The sequence below is a fragment of the Alligator mississippiensis genome, chromosome 12 (assembly GCF_030867095.1).
Source record: "Alligator mississippiensis isolate rAllMis1 chromosome 12, rAllMis1, whole genome shotgun sequence".
NCBI classification, from domain to species: Eukaryota; Metazoa; Chordata; order Crocodylia; family Alligatoridae; genus Alligator; species Alligator mississippiensis.
This window is the reverse complement of record NC_081835.1, coordinates 9,874,428-9,894,915: the sequence shown is the minus strand read 5'-3', so window position 1 is coordinate 9,894,915 and position 20,488 is coordinate 9,874,428. Positions and strand designations below refer to the sequence as shown.

Here is a 20,488-nt window from a genome sequence, read left to right as displayed (position 1 = left end):
TTTTATTTCAAAGTGCACCACTGCCATTTTTTCAACATGGAGGTGTGCAGATGCTGATACACGTGACATGTGGTGTGTCAATTTTCCTGCAGACTCAATCGATCAAGTCATCTGTGCTCCAGCAGACTCATGTAATGAAATCTGCTCTGGCACACTAGATTTCCAGTGCATCAGAGCAGGCTCCATGCACATGTATAGGAGCCCATTAAACTCAAGTTTTAGAGCCTTGAAACAGGCTGTTTCAAATCAATGAAATACCTATAACTTTTTTTTTTTGTTTGATTTGGGTGAAACTTGCAGGTGGTAGCCTCTGCTGAGAGCATGAAGCCTGCCAAGATTCAAGAAGATCGGTGCAGGAGTTTGAGGGGGAATTGCACCTCAAGCTGCTGACAGGCAAAACTCATGACATAGTTGACCCTGTGTGTGTTAAGGTGCAGCAGGCTAAAAACTGCAGGGGTGGTGGCCCCTGCTCAGGCCATGAAGCCTGCCAGCTGTCAGGAGATAAGTGCAGGGGTTTGGGGGGGAACTGCACCTCAAGCTGCAGACAAGTAAAAATCATGACATGGGTGACACTGTGCGTATTAAGGTGCAGCAGGGTGAAAGTGCAGGCCTGCTAGCCTGTACTAAGCCCACGAAGCCTGCCAGATGTCAAGATAGGTGCGGGGATCTGGGGCCCTGCACCTCTAGCTGCTGACAAGCAAAACTCATGACATGGGTACTTGTGCAACTGTGTCTGTCTTGGGGCATGGGGGGAGGGGGGAGGAAGGGGGACTACTGCAGGCATGGCTGCTAAGCTACTGTGTTACCAATCAATCATGATTCACTCAGGGATCAGATCAATACACAGTACCTAGCTACTACATACTGAGTTAATGAGCATGGATTAACACTTACAAAACCACAGACTAAGGGGAGGAAATAATCAATACAGACAATCACTGCTCCAAGACAGAGACAGCCCAAGCACCCATGTCACAAGGTTTGTCTGTCAGCAACTAGGGGTGCAGGGCCCCAGAACCCCCCTGCACCGATCTCCTCGACAGCTGGCAGGCTTTGTGGCCTCAGCAGGGGCCATCACCCCTGCAGTTTTTCATCCCGCTGTGCCTTAACACACACAGGGGCATCTATGTCACGAGTTTTGCCTGTCGGCAGCTTGAGATGCAGTTCCCCCCAAACACCTATACTGATCTTCTTGACTTAGCAGGCTTTGTGGCCTCACCAGGGGCTAAGTTTTCACCCCCCTGTGGTGTAATGCATAGACATGACAGAGTTTTGCTTTCAAAAAATTTGGGGTGCAGTTTCCCCTGAGCCCCTGCACTGATCTTCTTGAAACTTGGTAAGCTTCATGCTCTCAGCAGGTGCTATTATTCCTCGAAGTTTCATCCAAATCAGACAGAAAACAACAAAGTTATAGATATTTCATTTTTTCTCCATTATACCCTATGGCCAGATCTCTGAAGCGGCTCCGAAGAGCTTCAGAAGCTCCGAACCACTTTGGAAAGCCTAACAAAGCCTGCGCTTCGATCCGGACATGCTGCTTCAGATGCCGAAGTGTCTGAAGCTTCTCTGGATCTGAAGCATGGTCTGAAGCCTTGCATAGTCCTACTAGATATCGGAGCTATGCCTAGCTGTTTCTCTAAATACATACATAGAACTATATAAATATGTACATAGAATGTGAGAATTTGGCAATGGGGAGGGGGTGCTGTTTGCTTTTGAACTGTTAGCAGGTATGGTGCCAGAAAATTTTTGCAAATCCTTGCAGAGCCAAGACTTATCCATTTGCAACTTTCACAACTGTACTGTGAATCTTGAGGTACCTTTTAGGTTTGTAATTTTTTTCCTTTTGAAGGAAGTGTTCATAGATATGTCTTATTTATGCTAATGCTTATGACATTATGCCACTGAAAACTTGTCTTTAGCAGAAATAAAAATAATTGCACAAAACCATTATATTTAACTTTTCCCAGCATTTTCTCTCTTTTTGTGCAAATATCTAAACACCTCTGGTCTGAACAACTTCACTCAGCAAAGCCAACAGAGAGGGTCTTAATCAGGTACCATGTGATATGTTATTTCCTTATTGCCTAATTGTGGTCTCACACATTTTTGTTCCTAATCATTTTTTAAAAAGCAGTTTCTTAAATTAATTCATATTGTCATTGTCATGTATCTTTTCTTAATATTAATGCTCTAAAGACAAAGCTTCACATGCATATAATTGTATCTCACAGTTAGACTGTACAATGTGTACTCACATTAGTATTTACATGCACAGGTAATGCCAGGCCTATGTGCACGAGGACTTAGCAGTACACTGAGTATATTACTAAGCTTTGCTCAAACAGAGTTGAAAACAAGTGAAACAGAACACTTGCAAAGATGATTTCACCTGTAGTATGGCAATGGGTATCCTTTAGCTGTACAATTCAGCAGTATTTCTGGATCCGCTGAACCCATAGAATAAGTAATATCGTATGGCTCCTGGGTAAAAATAGGACCGTGCAGAGTATCTTCCTCTGTGAAAGAAGCAATAAGTTAAAATTAGACTTTTAATATGTATTCTATAAAGAACTGTAACTTCAGTGTTTTTCTCTCTGTTCAAAATCCACTTCCAATATAGTACTTTGCAGGAAATGAGCCTGCAGGCATTTAACTGTAAAGAAGCAAACATTTAAACTCTGAGTCATTGTAAAACCTCATTTCCAGGGTACGGCCAGAATGGCAATGGAGTGTGACTTGTTTGCATGCCTGCTACATTTAAAAAAAAATGTGCATTCAATTGCCCCTCTCCCTCTCCACCTTAAAATTGGGTTTACAGACTCTTAATGGAAGCAGAATAGAACAAGGAGATGACATTTTGTTTTCAACATCATCATAGTCGTCTCTCTGGTTTTTTAATACATGTATGTTCACCATATTCCTGACAGGTAGGGTGTTACCCATTTCAACCTATGGGGAACTGAAGCACAGAGGAAAAGGCAACTAGGTTGGCAACAATAAATTCCTGTGCCTAAAGGGCAGGTGTCTAGATCCAGAAATGGAACGGACAAACCTGATTAATGTACCCTGTACCTAAAATGGGGAGAGTTAGGTTCTCAGGACTGGCGCAGTGAGCAGGGGAATGCCTAACCAGCCCTTAAGGAACGTTAAAGAGAGAAGCATGTCTAAAACGCTGCCTGCAATATGTATGTTAAACCGTCTAGATCTTGGCACCTAGGCTGTCCATGTGTGTACAGCATGGTAAAAATCCTGAAACCCTATTTTATCAATGGTGGCAGCAGTTTTATAATGTTTAGAGCAATTGGGAAGTAAAGATCTCACTTCAGTTGCCACCTCTGGAGTCAGTCCTAATCCTCAGGAGAGTGCTAAACCATGGATAGGGATAACAGGAAGGCAACAGGACACCTACAGATGAAGCACCCCTGCCACTGGAGCTTTGCTGGTGGAAAAAGGAATAGAAGATTCACAGAGCCAGACAGAGAAGGAGCAAAAGGGAAAGTGGCTGGACCAGTCCTGTCCTCAGAGTAGAAATCCTGGGTTATGGTCCTTGAACAGTTATGAGCCAATAAGTTCTTCATATTTCAACTTTATTCCCTTCAATTTTCTTGTAAGGTTCACAACTAATAGCCAAAACATGGTGGAGTGGGGCTGTTCTTTAAAAGGATTTTCATTTGCAAGAAAACGCCTTGCATCTCCTGTACTCCTGGGTGAGTCTTAGGTTTTTTTAATGTTATTTATGCTATCCTGGTATTTAATTATTGATAATTAATGATGTATTGAGATATGGGCTGGGTTACATTCAGTGAATACTATAGATTGTCACATAGTATATTAACGAAAGTTTCAGTTAGGTATATTTTTTTTCTGGTCCTATATTCTTGTGTTTGTGCTGTGTTGTTGAACAGCTTTTTGTTCTGCTCTAACTCTGATGATTTAGTTTCATTGTTTCTTTTGTCAAAATATAATATAATAGTGGCTACCAACCTTTTCAATGGAAGGTTATATTTAAATTCCAGTCGCCTTGTTGGAAATTCTCCCAAGCTTAAACACAAATACTTCCCATGTATTTTTCTGTGAAAGTCTGCCCTTGAATAAATCCTGCCCTCTACTAGTAAATACATTGCTTCTATGCTTCCAGAATTACACAAAAAAATCACAGAACTCAACCTATCTTTAAGTATATTTTTATGAGTTGCACTTGGGAGGAGTAGTCTTTATGAGAGGAGGAGTTGAATTTGGAATAATAGTCAGGAAAGATTGATTTGTTTTGCACTACAATTGTTGTTTGGGAAGACGCATCTCATTTTTAAGAGTACTTTCTGTTATAAAGAAAATAGCATAGACATATATACATTAGTTACACTAGAAAGATAAAATACACCCAGCAAGTTTAGGATATAAAGCTAGAGCTATACAATAATTCAGGCCAGTAAAACAGCTGAGTTGAGCTAGTGGTTTGAAGGTAAAGCATCAAACGTGCCTGAACATTATACAAGATGTTATAAGTGACATAACAGACCATAAAATGCAGTAAATCATGTTTAAAAAGTATCATTTTCGATAACTTTTTCATTCTGTTGAACTTTGCAAGCTCTACGTGAACTTGAATGAGCCTTCAAATATCTGCTGACTTCTCCATCACTTGTGGACATCAGTGAAGTCTCCCAGAAAATATAAAGCAAAACCAGTATCAGAGTTCAAGAAACAGCAAGATAAATATGCAGCTAAATATAAATGTTTGTATTGCCTCATCCTTGGGGTTCAGTGAGCCTATGCATGAAGCTAAAGAAACTGTGCACTTGCACGCTTTTCTAGATCAAGGCATAAGGTCATTTTCATATATATGATACCACTCTACAAATATATTCGGTCATCCGGTCATCAACCAGATATTTATATAACATACTATGTTATAATATATGACCAAATATTTATATATATTATAAAATAATATATTTGTAGAGTGGTCCTCAATATATTTGGAAACCAGGTCATCAACCAGGACCCTGTTCTATTAAAAGCATTGCAAACACAAAACAAAAATATGGCCCGTTCCCTGAAGAACTCAAAAGAGATTTATATTTTTGCCAATATGGAAGTAGGGCTCTCAGTAGGGCTTTCAATGATTTATCTGTTTTCAGTGCCTTCTGCTTTGCTCTTATTAAAACTGCAGAGTCTCCATATTGTAGAACAATATTTCAAAGAACTAGTAATCGAGGCCTTGATGAATCAAGGCTTCTGGGAAAGGAAGGAAATGAAAATAGGGACATCTGGAGAACCTGCAAAGAAAGAGAGGGACAAAGGAGTGGCTCGGAGGTATATTACTTTTCCTCTCTGTCCTGTGAAAGTCTCTCCACACATCAATGTGTCATGAGGCAAGAGACTGGGAAGAAGAAGCTTTCATGCAAGTTGAAGTGCCAAGTTATGTTGTAAGTCCTGGGAGGTGAAGAAAGAATCACGGATGGGGACAACAGGGAGGCAACAGAAAGCGGTGCAGCCATGGAGATGGAGAGCTGCATAAAAGCAGGAGGCAGAGATGACTTCTACCAATGTCCATTCAAGCCTAGGCACATTTACTGGTTCAAAGGACCGAGTTTCTCTCTCTTTCAGTGTAGTTGGAGGCCAAGTTGCACACTCCCCTGCTAACAACGTAATGCAGAGTTCCCAGGGTTGTGTGTACTAGAGTCACAAGGTAAACCTCTCTCTCTCTCTCTCGCTCACTCATGCACACACACACCTATTATACTTTCAATGCACGTAAAAGGATATGGGGGAAAGGAAAGTCGGTTCGCTTTATCTACCTGCATCAATAACTTCCATAGATTCCTCTAATTGAGGGAACATATTGTTCTTGAAACATTTCTACATTGTCACACTTCCCCACCAGGGCTCTGCTGGTTCTTTTACTTCTGCCCTTAGTCAGATGTTTGTCAAACTGACAACCCACTGTGCGAATAACATTATCTAAATCCTCTGTCTCTGCCTGCTGCTTTCTTATTTTTACTGTCCTGCTGATATTTGAGATTTTTTATTCTGAGTCCCAACAAATTGTTTTGTGATCATCCTTTCTTCAGTCAGTATAAGTGTGATTTTCTTTTTACATTTTTTATTCCCTTACTTATCTAGCTTGCCAAAATTAATTGGGTACTTTTAGGCAGGGGTTGTTATGGGATGCTGTTGGCTTGGATACTCCCTACTTGACTCCCTGGCATTTCTGCTTCGCTGTTGCTCTAAAAAAAACCCACCGGTCCTCCTTTATCCCAGGAGTGGTGGGTTGCCATCTTGATGAGGTTGCCTGCCATGTGGTTATATTGATATTGATACCTTGGGACATTGATCTTAATGCCTTGAGAGGTGTCCAGTCCCATTGCAGCCCACCTTCTACTCTCTGGATTTGGAGCTCAGTGAATCTCTTCTCAGAGAGAGATTCTGGGTTTCCTCCTTTTGCTCGCACCCCCATCTTACACCACCTTGATGTTAAATGTCTTGCTGGGTAAGTTACTCATCAGAGCTGTCCCAATCTAGACTCCATATTCCAAGTCCGGTTACTTTATGATTTCTGCCTCTCCCGGTCTTGTCAGATTCTTCCAACCCAAATGTCTGCTGCACTCGTTGCACCGATGTGTCAAATATATCAGCCTCATTCCTGTTACCTCTAAGCCTTGTCTGAAGTGCACGTTGCCTTAACCAATAACTTCCAATGGTTTGTGCCCATACAAGATCTGTAGGGCTGAGACTTGAAGTGTAGGTAAGGATTAATCCTTAATTTGTTTCCCAGTCAGGAGTGAGTGCCTTGTGCAGTTCACTCAGCACTTGCTTAATCTTAGGTTCCAGGTGTCCCCCCGTCCAACAAACTGGAGGGAGCAAGTTCCTGTTCTTTTTCTGGCTCTGAATGTCCCCTCTGCCCCTGGACCAGTCTCACCAAAATCTTAGGTCCATGGGGAGATTTCTTTGATGCCTCGCTCGGGTCTCTGGGCCAGTCTCTGCACTCCTCCTCAGCCACTGGCTCCACTGAATGCCCTGGCATTGCCAGCTTTCTCTTTCCCTCCCTGAATTGCCATTCTGTTTCTCTTTTAACTGGTAAGCCTGCCCATGCTCAGGCCAGATGTATTTGAAAAGGGGGTGGGATGCTGTTCCACACCCATTCTGGCGTTGCTGTAGCAGCTCTCTGCGTTGTTCTCTCCTCTGTCAACATGGTAAGCTCTTCTTTAGCCCTCACTTGCTCTTATTCTTCTCACAGATGTCTTTTATTGGACCAACTTGAGAGAGAGACGTGAGAGTCCATCGTGTACCCATCTTCATCTTTAGATGCATAAAAATCTTTGTAAATCTGGCCATTAGGAATTTGAATTTTGGGATGAAGTTACAAATTACGCTTAGACCAGAGTAAGGGCACTTAAAAATGCAAGGGCATTTTTACACATGTAAGTGCTGCTGCCCCAGGAGCTTTCAAAAGTGCCCAGTGCTGTGTTATTTGCAGCTGTATAAGTGGTGAAATGCATATCAGTGCACAGAAAATGGTGGCAGGCCACTTTTTGAACTAAAACACATAGTAGGTGCCTTAGTTCAAAAGTGTACCGCTGCCATTTTCTCTGCACTGACGCACATTTCGCCACTTAGACAATTGCAAGCATTGCAGCGCTGTGTTCATCAGCTCATGTGCAGAACAGACTGGTGCATCTGGGCATGAAAAGGGACGTGTATAGATGCCCCAAGTGTCTCCACATTAAGGTGTGTTAAGTCATACTAAGTGTTCTCAGAATATCTTAAAGTTACAACACTTTTTCGGCAAGAGTTAGCTCTGGGCTGTGCTACCTAGCTTCTGTTAGGTTAACTTCGGTCCGCTCCATGGCGATAAAACAAGCAATTTGCAGTCCTCCAGAATCCCAGGATGCACCACTCCCAGCCCTCCCTCCAGAGCAGCAGCTCAGGTGTCCTGGCTCCTAGCCACAACCTGCTCACCAGCCTTCTGGTGGCAAATCAGAACTGTGTAGACAAGAAATGGCATTAATTCTTAATGTACAACTGCTCACTGTATTTTCTAATTTTAATAATGTTTAACATGCCACAGATTTCGTATGATCCAACTATAACTTGTAACTTCACTTATCGACTGCCATCTGAAAATGGGACTTGGGCTTCTAAACCACCCAGGGATTAAAAAAAATGATTACCCCTTTTGTAGTTCTTTTGTGATTTTGATACAGTATGACATCACATCTGGACACAGTGATTTCCATATGTAAGAAGTATTGCAACCCCTATCAGAAAAGTATTGTGTATAACTTTTTGTATGTTCTTGCAGATGGTTGCACACCAGCATTTTGTGCCTTGCTCTGTGATCCATAGAGAATGCCACCACATTTGTAAGCATAGATAGATTTATGCTTTTGGAGACTGTACTGATTTCTTTGTTGGTAGTCTATCCCTTATTGCTGTATCTCTAGGCAAGGGCAAACTGGGTCATTTCTAATTTCCTGACTTCTATTTTTCTTTTCTCACAGACAATGGTCATACATTTTCCCATCTACTTTCTACCAGTTACCCCACATTCCTCCTTCCACGGGCAAATGCATAATTCTAGTATTTCTTACTTTTGTTCATATATAAAAAGATAAATTTAAGTTATAAGAATAATTTTTAAAATAGCAAATTTGGGGCTAAATGCATGCATTTGTTCATGACTCTGCTTAGTGTTTGAAAGCAAATCTAAACTCTCATTATGAAACATTTCCTTATAGAGTTAAAATGTATGTATTTATCTATAATGCCCGATCAGCTTAATTTCCATAAAGATCATAATTATGCTAGTCTGAATTCTAATGAAGAATATGAAAATGAAATAACATCCCTTTATTCATTATAGGATATTGTCTTCAACGAATGTGAAGATTAGCACAAGGAGGTTGGAACACGAGGAAGTTTATTTTTTCATAATCATAAATCAACTGAGGCTTGCAAAGTTTTTTTCCCTTTCATTGCTATCCACGAAGCATGTTTTCTGTTGCATGAAGCTGAGGTAGTCAGTTTAGATGGAGTCAAAGACTTTTGGTATGCCCCTCTATATTTTTACTTGCTTTTACTTTATATATATTTGAGAGGGGGAGGAAAGAAAGGGAGAGACCAAGTCAGCAAAATCAAATACAACTCTCAGTATGTAAATTATGAATGGGCTTTAGAGAGTACATTATTGCTGCTGCTCTTCATTTCCCTCCTTCCCTATTGCAGTTATATAAAGGGGAGAAAAAAAATACGTTTCCCTTTTTATTCTGAACTCTGTGCAAAATAGAATCATGGTCACAATTATAGAGCACTGTAAGCACTGGTATAGGTAAGAATCTGTTCATTAGGGGTGGGCTGCATGTGTGCAAAGCAGGTACACACAACATTATCTGAGCCAACTGAATGAAAACTAATGCAGGGAGTTTGGGGCCTTACTTTGCAGAGGCATAACTAGGAATTTTGTTGTCCTGGATGGAGGCATGTGGTATTGAGTGCATACCTGCTTGCACAGGGGCCACTGCCACTATGGCAGCATGAGCTCCTCCAGTGCAAGCTGCTGCTATGGTGCTGTGGGTTACGCAGAATCTGTCATTCTGGTGCCCCTTCTAACTAGGCACCTGGACCTGGTGCTTCATTTGCTGACCCCTGGTTAAGCCACTGTTTTTTCCATGTACCAGTTCCCAGATAAATTAAAACAGAAAGAGACAGGGGAGGGCTGACCAGACCCACACTTCCATTGACCAATCATCCTAAAAAGTATGCATGAAGAGAGAATCAGGTGTGTCCTGCATTTCCTCTGCATGAATTCTGTGCAAAATAGAGTCACTGGCACAACTGTTTAGCACTACGAGCACAGTTCTGGTTAGAATCTGTTCATTGTTGGAGCAGGAAAACTCTAGTTATGCAAAGATTTCTAATCATTGGTAAAATTTATAAATGGGGCAGTAGGGGTGCGGGCCATCTATCAGATGCTTGGAATAATCAGTTGGTTAGGTCCCCAGATGAAATAACCCACCTCCACACATTCATATGGGGAAAAGGTATTTATTAACAAGGGATGATGACAAAGGAATAAGGTAACAACAATAAAATAATAACAGCCAATTAATCGATGACAAGACAATGACTGCTTTCAAAATGAGTTCTCAGCCTTCCAGTCCTTACTTTGTGCTGTCTCACAGGGAGCAAAGCACACTGCCCTCTAACTCCCTCTATGAGAGGCACAACCAAGCAAGTCTCACACACATACCTTCACGCTTTATAACTTCTCATGAATGCTCATCCAGCAGGTAACTATTCCACTCAAGTACTCACACCAAAGGGAAACTTCACTCACCCAGAGGAGAGTTACTCTAAGGAGACTCTTACCGGCAGGCTCATCCTGTCTCCAGCAAGGACAGGACAGCCTACAACTCAAATCCCAGGTGATCTCTCCCAGGGTGCTCTGGCCGGTGTCTTATAAGAGACCAAGTCATCTCTTTCGGGTTGACCAATCAGAACACACTCTCCACTTTGTTGCATGTTTGTTAATCATCAAACATGCAACAAAGATACATCTTCATCACTCATCTACCAATTGGCTTCTTTCTTACCTCCAGTGTTTGCCAACACTCATTCCCACCAAAACATTCACTTTACTGTGCATGCTAATCATCTATAAGTAGGACACTTATATCACCCAGTTCACAAGCTCAGAGTTTCTGGAAAACTCTTTTTCCAAATGCTATCACCCATACCCACATAACGTTTCCAAATGCTAACACACATGCCCACGCATGCCTGACATAAACCAACTAACTTAGTGCAATTCTTATAAACATTATTTATGGAACATAAGAACAAGGAGGGATAAGTGGAGATCAAAAACTCTCCTCCTAACACATTATGGGTGGGCTTGATCTATGCAAAGAAGGCAAACACCAAGTTTCATACACCATTCCCTGCACAGTGTGGTCTCCAGGCATAGCTCAGGTAGCACTTGTGTTATATACAGTATACAAGAACAAGGAACAATAATATAATACCTATCTTAAAAGCTAAGTACAGAGAGTCAGGTTTTTTAACTATATTCAATCTTTGCATGTTAGTCTAACCTGCATAGGTTGAACCAATAAACAAGTTATTTTGACATTCATTTTGATTCCAGAAATGCAGCCACAAGTCAGCAGTGACCCAGGCTAGAGGCTGGGGTGGGGGGTGGTAAAGCACACATCCCTGTTTGGCTGGAGCCAGACAACTTGGGCCAAGGCTACTCCACCCACCCTTCAGGGGGTGGATTTTGGGAGAGATGCAAAGCACCCTGGGATGCTGTGGGATTTTTGAGTTAACTTGAATCTGTTCAATAAAATGATTTAAGCTAAATCAGTTAAGTCTGATACTACATCCAGGTTTATCTTAAACTGGTTTTGGCCATTTTCTAAGTGGTTTATGTGGCTTGAACTTCTGTTGTGTTACAGATTTGAACTGAGTTCTAATCACTTATACCAATGTGTAATTTCTGTCCCTAGCCAGAGTTTACAATAAGCAAGCTATTGCAGCCACTTCTTTTGAGCAGCAGGTGAGTAGGGGTTTTGTGCAGCCCTTTAAGGCAAAACTATAGGTGTAGGGCATCCTTAATATAATGAAAGATCACAATAGTGAAGAGGTCCTAATAAGATAACGCTATGGCAAGGACTGTACTCCAAAAAAGGCTTCTAAATGCAAGGCTGCAGTCATTCACATAGGCAAACCAGATAAGGAAGAATTTATCCAGGCTATTTAAGTTCCAGGAATGTTATAAATTCCAGGGGTAGTGAGTTCTTAATGAATCTTTCTTAACATTTCTTAGATAGATCCTCATATCTGATCTAAAACATTAATACGACTTTATGGGCCCAAACCAGCAGCTGATTAAGAAGCCTCTTTTCTTATTGACTTTATAGTAAGGTCCTTGTCAATGCTAGGTAAAGAGTGTACAGCAGGTAGCTTAGAGACTGCAGAGGTGTAGTGATACCAAGAAGTAAAACATGGTTCTTTCTCAAATCATTTTAAAATCACCATTGGCTCTTCATCTTAATAATTTGAATATTGCACAGGATCAATACAGAGCTGAATAAAGGAAGTCTGGTTACCTTAGTAGCATACTTTCAGGTTTGGCAAGATTGAGTTAAAACAGGGGTGGTCATCCTGTGGTACAGGCAAGCCCTGTGTGTGGTATACGGCACGTTGGGGAGGGGAGAGGCAGCACAGTGGCAGATAGAGCAGCAGCTTCATCAGGGAGCAGAAAGCTTAGCAGCAGATCAGGTAAGGGGAAAAGATCAGAGTGGCACTTGGGAAGGATGTGGGTTAATTTGTGGTATGCTTGCCGGAAAGGTTGGCCCCCCACTGAGTTCAAATATAAACTTGACCAGGGTTTATAGCTTATTTGGGCATAATTATAACATCCTATTGATGCATTTTCATCTAAGTTAATCTGTACTTTCACTCTGAGCTCAATTGTAATGTTGTATCTCAGCATGTTTTTGTTGCCTTATCGCTCATTATTCACATTATGATCTAACCTTGCTCTCTTGTCAATATGGGGGATGCCACTGGCTTTCAATGGCACCTGTTTTCCTCAATTTTTCATGCACTGTTCAAAATCTCCACCCCAAAATATAGTATAGAAAGACATAGAAGATACAGATATATAAAAATGAGGCATATTAACCATTGCATAAAACCACAACACCTATTTAACAAGGTTAAGTGTGTAGGAACATGGATTGAATAATCAGACCATAAGAAACTGAGCAAAATAAAATGAGACTTAAAATAGAATATGAGCACATGTGCACTCAAAGAAGGATTGGGATTTAAAACCCATTGATAGTGAAAATGTGTGAGAGCCTCTCATTGCGAATAGCACTAGGTCTTTTGATTTAGCTGTATCGGGAACAGAAGAGAATGGATATTTTCTTCAACCAAAAACCAAATCAGGCAGCTTAAGGGCTTTGAGCAGCATAACCGATGCAATAGGAGAGGTAATGGATGAGATATATAGTGTCAGCCTGTTAACAAGGGAGCATAAACTTAAAATAACACATCGGTGCAAGGAGTTAGATATTGTCTCTGAAACTAGAAAAAAAGTGGAAAACAGAAAAGAAGAGGGATGAAAGTATCCAAGAAAAGGAATAAAACATGTGAGATGCGGTAGCCTATATTCTCTCAGGGAGGCCTGCTTTTACCCACGATGAAGGTGTTCAGTGCCCAGCGAGATACTGAACTAGGAGACCTGAATGAAGAGAACGAGATTAAAAGACGCGGTATAAGCTTCAGCAGCAAAAACAGCCTAAAACCTGGAGGCCTCCCCCTCCCACCCCTCCACCAGAGAGTTCTTCAACTTTTGCATGCTTTCTTCTCCCCAGACATTAATGTTCAGAGCTTCAGAGGTACTGAGCTTCTTTCAGATTTCAGTTTCTATTCAAAAAGTCAAATTGGGAGTAACCGAGAAATCCCAGTTTTGTTTTTTTGATCAGAAACTAAAAAGAGAGAGAAGCTAACACTCTCTTATATGGCAATGAAGGTGACAGCCCAGGAGGCACGAGGGGTGAAATCCTGGTCTTAATGAAGTCAATGGCAAAATGCACACTGACTTTATCGGCGTTCAGGATTTGAAGTTATGCTTTAAATTTAGAGGCCAGAAGAGTTGGGGTCTGAATGACCATTACTCTAAGGCTACCGGGTTGCAGAGCTGACAATAAAGGATGAATGGATAAAAGAGGGGAATGGCTATGTATTGTGGGGATTTCCTTTGTAGACACTGGCATCCAAGAACAACTGGAAGCAGAAGATTTGGTGCAAAACACTTTTGAACATACTTTGCCTCCCTGGATCCTAATGCCCCTCTCTTCCTGGATCCTAATGCCAGGACTTCATTAGGTTTTCCAGTCCATCTCCTGTAGGACTAAATTAATAACTGCTAAATCCTCCCTAAATAAATGGAGGAGATATTTTTAATGTTCACCATTGAGGAAACCCCCCACCCCCCATACTCCAATCCTTGAGGAATTGTTCAGGCATTGCTTGGTTTGGTTTGGTTTTTCCCTTAATAGTCAAACCAAAATATCTGGGTCGGTTTTACTAGCCACTATTCAGTGGCTGAAGGTACTGTGACCCTTGGGGCATACTCATGACATGTGACAGATGTATTACTGGCACAAACTCTGAAGAGCCCTGATGCTATGAGAAAAAAAAATGCTCAAGTAAAATATTACCTTATTGTTGTCACTGTCTAAAAAAGTAGCCACTTGTCAAAAGTTACCATCTAGTGGTAAGAGATGAGATATAGTTTTATGAAAAATCAGAAGTGGAAATAGCTCTTCTATAGCTATGGTTAGAGCAGGGTCATTTTCAAAAAGATTTAGTTCCTCTTCTCACTGAAATTCAAAAGTCCACATTTTAAATTTTCATTTTTCCCCCCAATCTATTAAGGTAGCTCAGTTCCTATTTGGAAGAGGGGATGAGCTTTTTTAATATAGGGCTCCCTATTTACATCATTTGCTAATTCTGATAATTGCAGAACTCAAATTTTCTCAGCTCATGAACGGGAGCATAGCCAATCTGTTTCTGAATAGCCACCATGAAAACATATAGGGTAGTGTACAACAACTTTCCCCTCTTCTTCTAAGACCTGCATACATAGTAATTATTAAAATAATTAATATTAAATGTTAAATTTCAAAATGTAATGAAATAGCAGTTTACAATTTTAGGGCCCTGTTTTAACCAGGGTAATTTAATACCAAGCCATTGTGTTCTCCAGACCAAGCTATGGCACAGCAATATTGCTGGTAAGTGGTGTAAACCTATTGCTCTTTAGTGAACTCCCATCAATTTACTCTGTGTGAGACTGACTTTTCATTGTGTAGATATGGCTGTACAGGGCTATAGAAATATAGCCTTATACCTTAAATAGGTATAGATATGCCAATATAAGAGGTGTATTAACAATCACAAAATGTCAGGTTAAAGAAAAGCTGCAGATTTATAACTGACAGTTCTTGCCATGGTTAAATAACTAACTATATACTAGTGCCCTATTTTAATAGCAGGTTTTTCTGAATGCTTTTATACTATTGTGCAAGATGGCAAAGAGATAAAGGAAGCCTTTTCATTTGGGCAGGTGATTTGTTTTATGTCATGAACTTGGCCATGTCCTTCAGATACAGAACTATTGCAGAACAGACATCTAATTACAGAGACAAATACCCACGATGAAGTTAGAGGGATGTGTCTTTATGATGTATAGTAATCCTGACACGCATTCTTCTCAATGAAATTTCATTAGTTTTTGTGTTACTAGGCAAGACGAATAAATAATAATGAACCTTTTCCAATCTACTGCACAAGCATTTTGTTCACTGTAATTTCAGTTATAAGTGAGACCTAGATTTGGTGACAGATACTGTTTGCTGCATTGTACTGTTGTAATATTCATTTGGCAATGTTGCCAAAATGACTGAAGGTTTAATTCAATAATTTACAATACAGGAATAGATAACAGCTATATCATTTAATATCCTGCCAGTTAAATAAATCCAGCACTTTGTTCTTGTATAGCTTTTTCAGTGTAAAATATAGCTATGCTTACTACAATAAATGGATGTTGATTAATTAAGCTCAGAAATTTTTTACACCTACTACGCTTGGTTTGCTCTGGATATTTGTGCAATTATCCCAAATGTTATCAGGAGGATTTTTGTTTGGCCTGGTGCTCTCTGAGCAATGCACAAATGGGTGGTGTGGAGACTTTTATGTACACCAGCATATAAAATTTGGTCCATTGCAAAGTTACGTTGAGAGTTGAAATCAATATAATGCACAAAAAACAAAGATATATTGATACGGAAAATACTCTTCCCCGTGTTATACTTAAAGCACCATTAAGAAAATGCTTCCATTTATATGTTTCTCCTGTTGTTTAATTAGTTTGATGTGGTTACTCATTGGAAAATGCAATTTTATGTATTCATATGTTGCACTGATCATAATGCTGATATTATGGCAATAGATTAGGTCTATAATTTGGTTTGAAGAAGGGGTAGCATATTGCTGTACTGCCCCAAGAGCATGGCTCAGTCCCTCACCTGTTTCTCTATTGCTCAGTGGAAAAGAAGAATTACTGCACCTTTAATTATGAAACAGTTTACTGTGTACCCAGAGAGCTATGGCTGAGGAGTTTGCAAGTTGACAGAGCTATGGCTCTTCACAATCTCCACCTAATTTTAGCCCCTGAGAGATCCCAAGAAGCAAGTAGTTTCTTCTTTCTCCCCTCCGTCTTTCCTCATGATAGGGTAACAATCTGAGTGGGACCAAGAGGAAAATAACAAGAGATGCCATAATTCTCTGCCTGGCCAAGGAAAGGCTGGGAAAATTTAACCCATAATCTCCAAGGGCAAGTACAAAATCTTTAAACACACATTCCCATGTCCCTCATCTCATTATTTTATAAAATAGTGTTATTGTGTGATCTATTGGGAAGATAAAGTTTAAGTGGAACTAAATTCATGTAGAAAGAAAGGAAATGACTATTTCCCCCCAGTCATCATGATAGCACTTAGAGATCAGGTGCAGACATTACACCTAAACCAGTATAAGTGACCAGAAACCGGTTTAAACCTGTAGCAGAACAGAAGTTTTGGGCACATAGACTAGTTTGCAAAATGGCAGCACCTAGACTAAGATCGACCTGGATCAATGTGGTATCAGCCTTAATCAGTTTAGGTTAGACCAGTCTATCGAACTTTTGTGCTAGATCCCCAGTTGATTAATATTAGGTTGCTGCCCACTGGCATCCCAGGCTCTTTTGCAGGTCCCCACTAGCCCTCTGTTGCAAGGAGTTGTGTTGGAGCTATGCCATGCTCATCTGCTCCGGCCAAGCATACTGCAGACCCTATAGCATACCCAGGCTGTCACACAGTTGAGCTGGCACAGAAATTCTCACCATCCCGCATCCTGCATCCAGCCAGCTCTCAGCTGCAAGTAGCCGGAGGAGGGAGGATGGGACTGAGGCTTCTGTTGTACAGACCCAGCTTTGGTGTCAGAGTCAAGCTAGCACAGGCCACTCTCAGCTGCAAGCATTGCGTGGTGGGAATTCTGTGCTAGCTCAGCTGACAGCCAGAGCTGGGTCCGTGCAACTGAAGCCTCAGTCCCCCTCTTCCCCTGTCTCCCTGTGGCTCGCAGCAAGGGGTTGGAGGCATGTACCCAGAAATCAATTGAGGTGGCCAGGCTGCTCAGCTGCATTCGGCTGCCCTTGGTAGTCTCCAGAGGCATGCAGAAATGCCCTCAACCTTCTGGCCTTGGCCCATGTAGGCACGGTACGCGCACTCCCCTCCTCCCCACGACAGGGCAAACTTGTGTTCTGTTCGCTCCCAAACTATCCTAGTACACTTAGGGAACCCACATAAGTTAGTTTGACTCTGCCTTGGGCTTTTTGAATGTCTGTACCTAGCCACAATAAAGGATAATATGCATAAATGCTGGATAAACATTAGACTTGGCTTACATTATCCTAGCTGGCACAGAGATACCATTGTGTGCCACACGTTGAGTGCCTCATCGTTCTCCTAGATAAAGAGCATAAGACAAAGCTCTTTGAAGTCAGTGAAACCCTTTGTATTTGACTTTGAGGGGCACTGGAATAAGCCCACAGTAAGAAAACATAATGTCAATATTGTTATTGTGCAAACACTATAAATATATATGTTCATCTACGTAAGTACACACACACAAGCACAGTCCTAGAGGGGAAAAAAAAAAGATGACTGCTGAGAATTTCTTCCTGCCCTTCTATTCACATTGGATGTATGTTGCATAGTAAATGATAATCCATTTACTCAGTACTACAGTGCTTCAAAATTGCACCAGCGCTGCGTGCAATAGCTAGTGAATATTGATGACAACAGCATTGTTGTAAGGCAGATATTAAGTAGTAAAAACCCAAATGGATCTGAATGAAAATGAAATGATGGGAAAAGGTTCCATAAACATATTTTTGCAAATTGCTACGTGTACTAAAGTAAACATTATTTCCTCCCTCTTTCCACAGGGCATGCTTTGTTATTCCCATTCATGTTTAGTAGGAAACACGTGGTAAAGTGTATTATTTTGGTGTTTAGAGTTTAATGAGTGCTCACAGTGCGCAGGTCCCTGTAGAACACTACATACAATTGCCATTACAACAGTGTTAAATTGCAAGTGTCTGTATAATCCCTGTGTTGCAATGCTATTAAAATTATGTATTTTTATAGTGAAATGCCGGAACATGATGGCTGTTTTATATAACTTTGTTCTTATAACTGGGGCTTGACTACCTGTCCAAGTGGGGATTTCTAGGTCATGAACTGGTCTTAAGTCATGAGAATTTAATGTGGAATCAGAAATGATTATGTCTGTAGAAACAAAGCTTTAAAAGGAATAAAAGCAATTAAAAGCTTTGATTGATTTTGTAGCACAACTTAGTGTTCAAATGAAGATCTTCAAGTTGCAAAAAGATATGGCAAAGAAATTTCAGGCTTCCACCCACTGCTTGCAGATAATTGATAACCTGGGGAACAAAACCTTAGAAAATGCATCATCTCAAGTAATTAAAGTAATGTCAAACCAGACAGGATTATATTTTCTTACATCTAATTGGAGAGGAAAGCAAGATATTTATATATTTTTATACCCGTGGAACATTTTGATTCAAATTAGATGTTTAAAAACAGGGTATTCTCAGAATATGTATATTATTGACTGACATTTGCACACTGTCACAGCATTTAGTAGCTTAAGTGCAGCTTCACATTCAGCTGAATGGCTGTATTGGACAAGACAAACTCTTTCACTTCCTAGACTTTTGTGATATAAAAAAAGCTATTCACTGTAGTCAGATAAATGGTTGGTTAAATGTGCATTTCTGAGGACCTCTGGGTCCACTCTTATTTTTGAGTCTTCATGGTCTTGCCTTTCCTGGCATTGCTGTAGAAAGGCCAAATATTAAGGCACTGTTACTTGCTAAACATCTCCCTGCATGGAGTCCTTGAGAAGCTCTGTTCTAGTCTGTGCAGCAGTATCATTCCAGTTCAACTATATTTAGGCCCTTTTCTGTGCATAGGAAGGAGGAGCAAGTGGGGCAACAGCCCCAGGTGTAGTTTAAGTAGCCCCCATTAGATTACAATAGATCTCTAATTCTGCGTTAGACTGCCTCTAGGGTCCAAACTAGGAATTGCTATATTTTATCTTGGACAAACCATTGCTTTAGTGCCTGTTCTTAGGGCACGTTCAAATCTTCCCTCATCTCCCAACCCCAGTCCTTGTTTTAGCAGTAAGTGTATAAAACCCAGCACTGAAACACCTTTGTTGGTTGTTTCTGAGTCATGGTATACTCATACCACTGCAAACCATTAGAGATTTCGTGAACTAAAGCACTGAACAGTCATTTTATTTACAACATTATAGCCTACAGCCTCCAACATTATATATTCCAAGGATCTGTAACTCTTTTATTTGCTATAGATACCACAGTAACATGAGTGTATAAAAGACTATGCTGTTCTCTCAGTTTGGGAAATTTCTCCCAATTATTGATGACAGAAACTATGAAGAAACCCAAACAATGTACAAGAGTCAGAAATAGTACATTATAAGATCAGGATCAGAGAATAAAGTAATATGAATATACCAGGAAGCCAAAATGACTCATCCAGAGAGCAGGACAGAAAAAAAAATTGAATCAGACAGATAAATAAAAATGAAAATGGAAAATATTATACCAGAGATCAGGAGTGACTAATTCCTTTGATACTAGAGCACCAGTGTTTGAACAGAGGATAACATAAAAAAAAAAGAAAGGAAGAAGGATAACCTTGTGGTAGAAACACTTAACTGTGATATTTAGGTTCATTTCTTAGCTCTAGCATGAACTTCTTCCTTTCTGACTGGTGCTTTAATTAATCTTTATGTTCTCCAGTACTGCTTTGGGAGAACAAAACTTCTCTCTTTTTTTTTTAAATTGACACTATACAAACTTCAATATGGAAACCTTATTGTAAAATGGAATAAGACAAATAATACCATACCTACAAATACATTCCGCACATTAAATTATATTTGTTCTGGTTGTAACAAGTGTAAATAGTATTAACTTGAGAAATACCATTAATTATAAATGACACTAGCAGACCCTTTAAATTGCCTTCAGGGACACAAGTCAGATTTATTTTAATGGGATTTCATGTGCACTAAAATGCAAATAAAAGTGACAAGAGACTCTGGGGCTAAGCTACTGGCTAAAGGACAGAGGAGTTACTGTCAGTCATGAGAAATTCCTCACATCAGATCAAGCTCTTGATTGCATCAAAAGATAAAGAGCTTGGATGATGCCTGAATACTTCTGAACTTAGCTCAATCACAGACTTCAGTAACACTGAACCAGGTCGCTTTGTTTTTTTTCGTATCAGGATGTATTCAAATCTGTAGA

General features: G+C 40.4%; 1 protein-coding gene across 2 annotated transcripts in view; it reads right to left on the bottom strand.

The window, feature by feature from the left end:
- The window catches only part of LOC102573404 (contactin-6), a 223,649-nt gene that overhangs the window by 133,090 nt on the left and 70,071 nt on the right, over positions 1 to 20,488 (bottom strand). For both annotated transcript variants that reach the window (XM_019499811.2, XM_019499814.2), the window contains exon 3: positions 2,393 to 2,519. In XM_019499811.2, the coding sequence (XP_019355356.1) occupies positions 2,393 to 2,519 (127 nt within the window). The remainder of the gene's footprint in view (positions 1 to 2,392; positions 2,520 to 20,488) is intronic.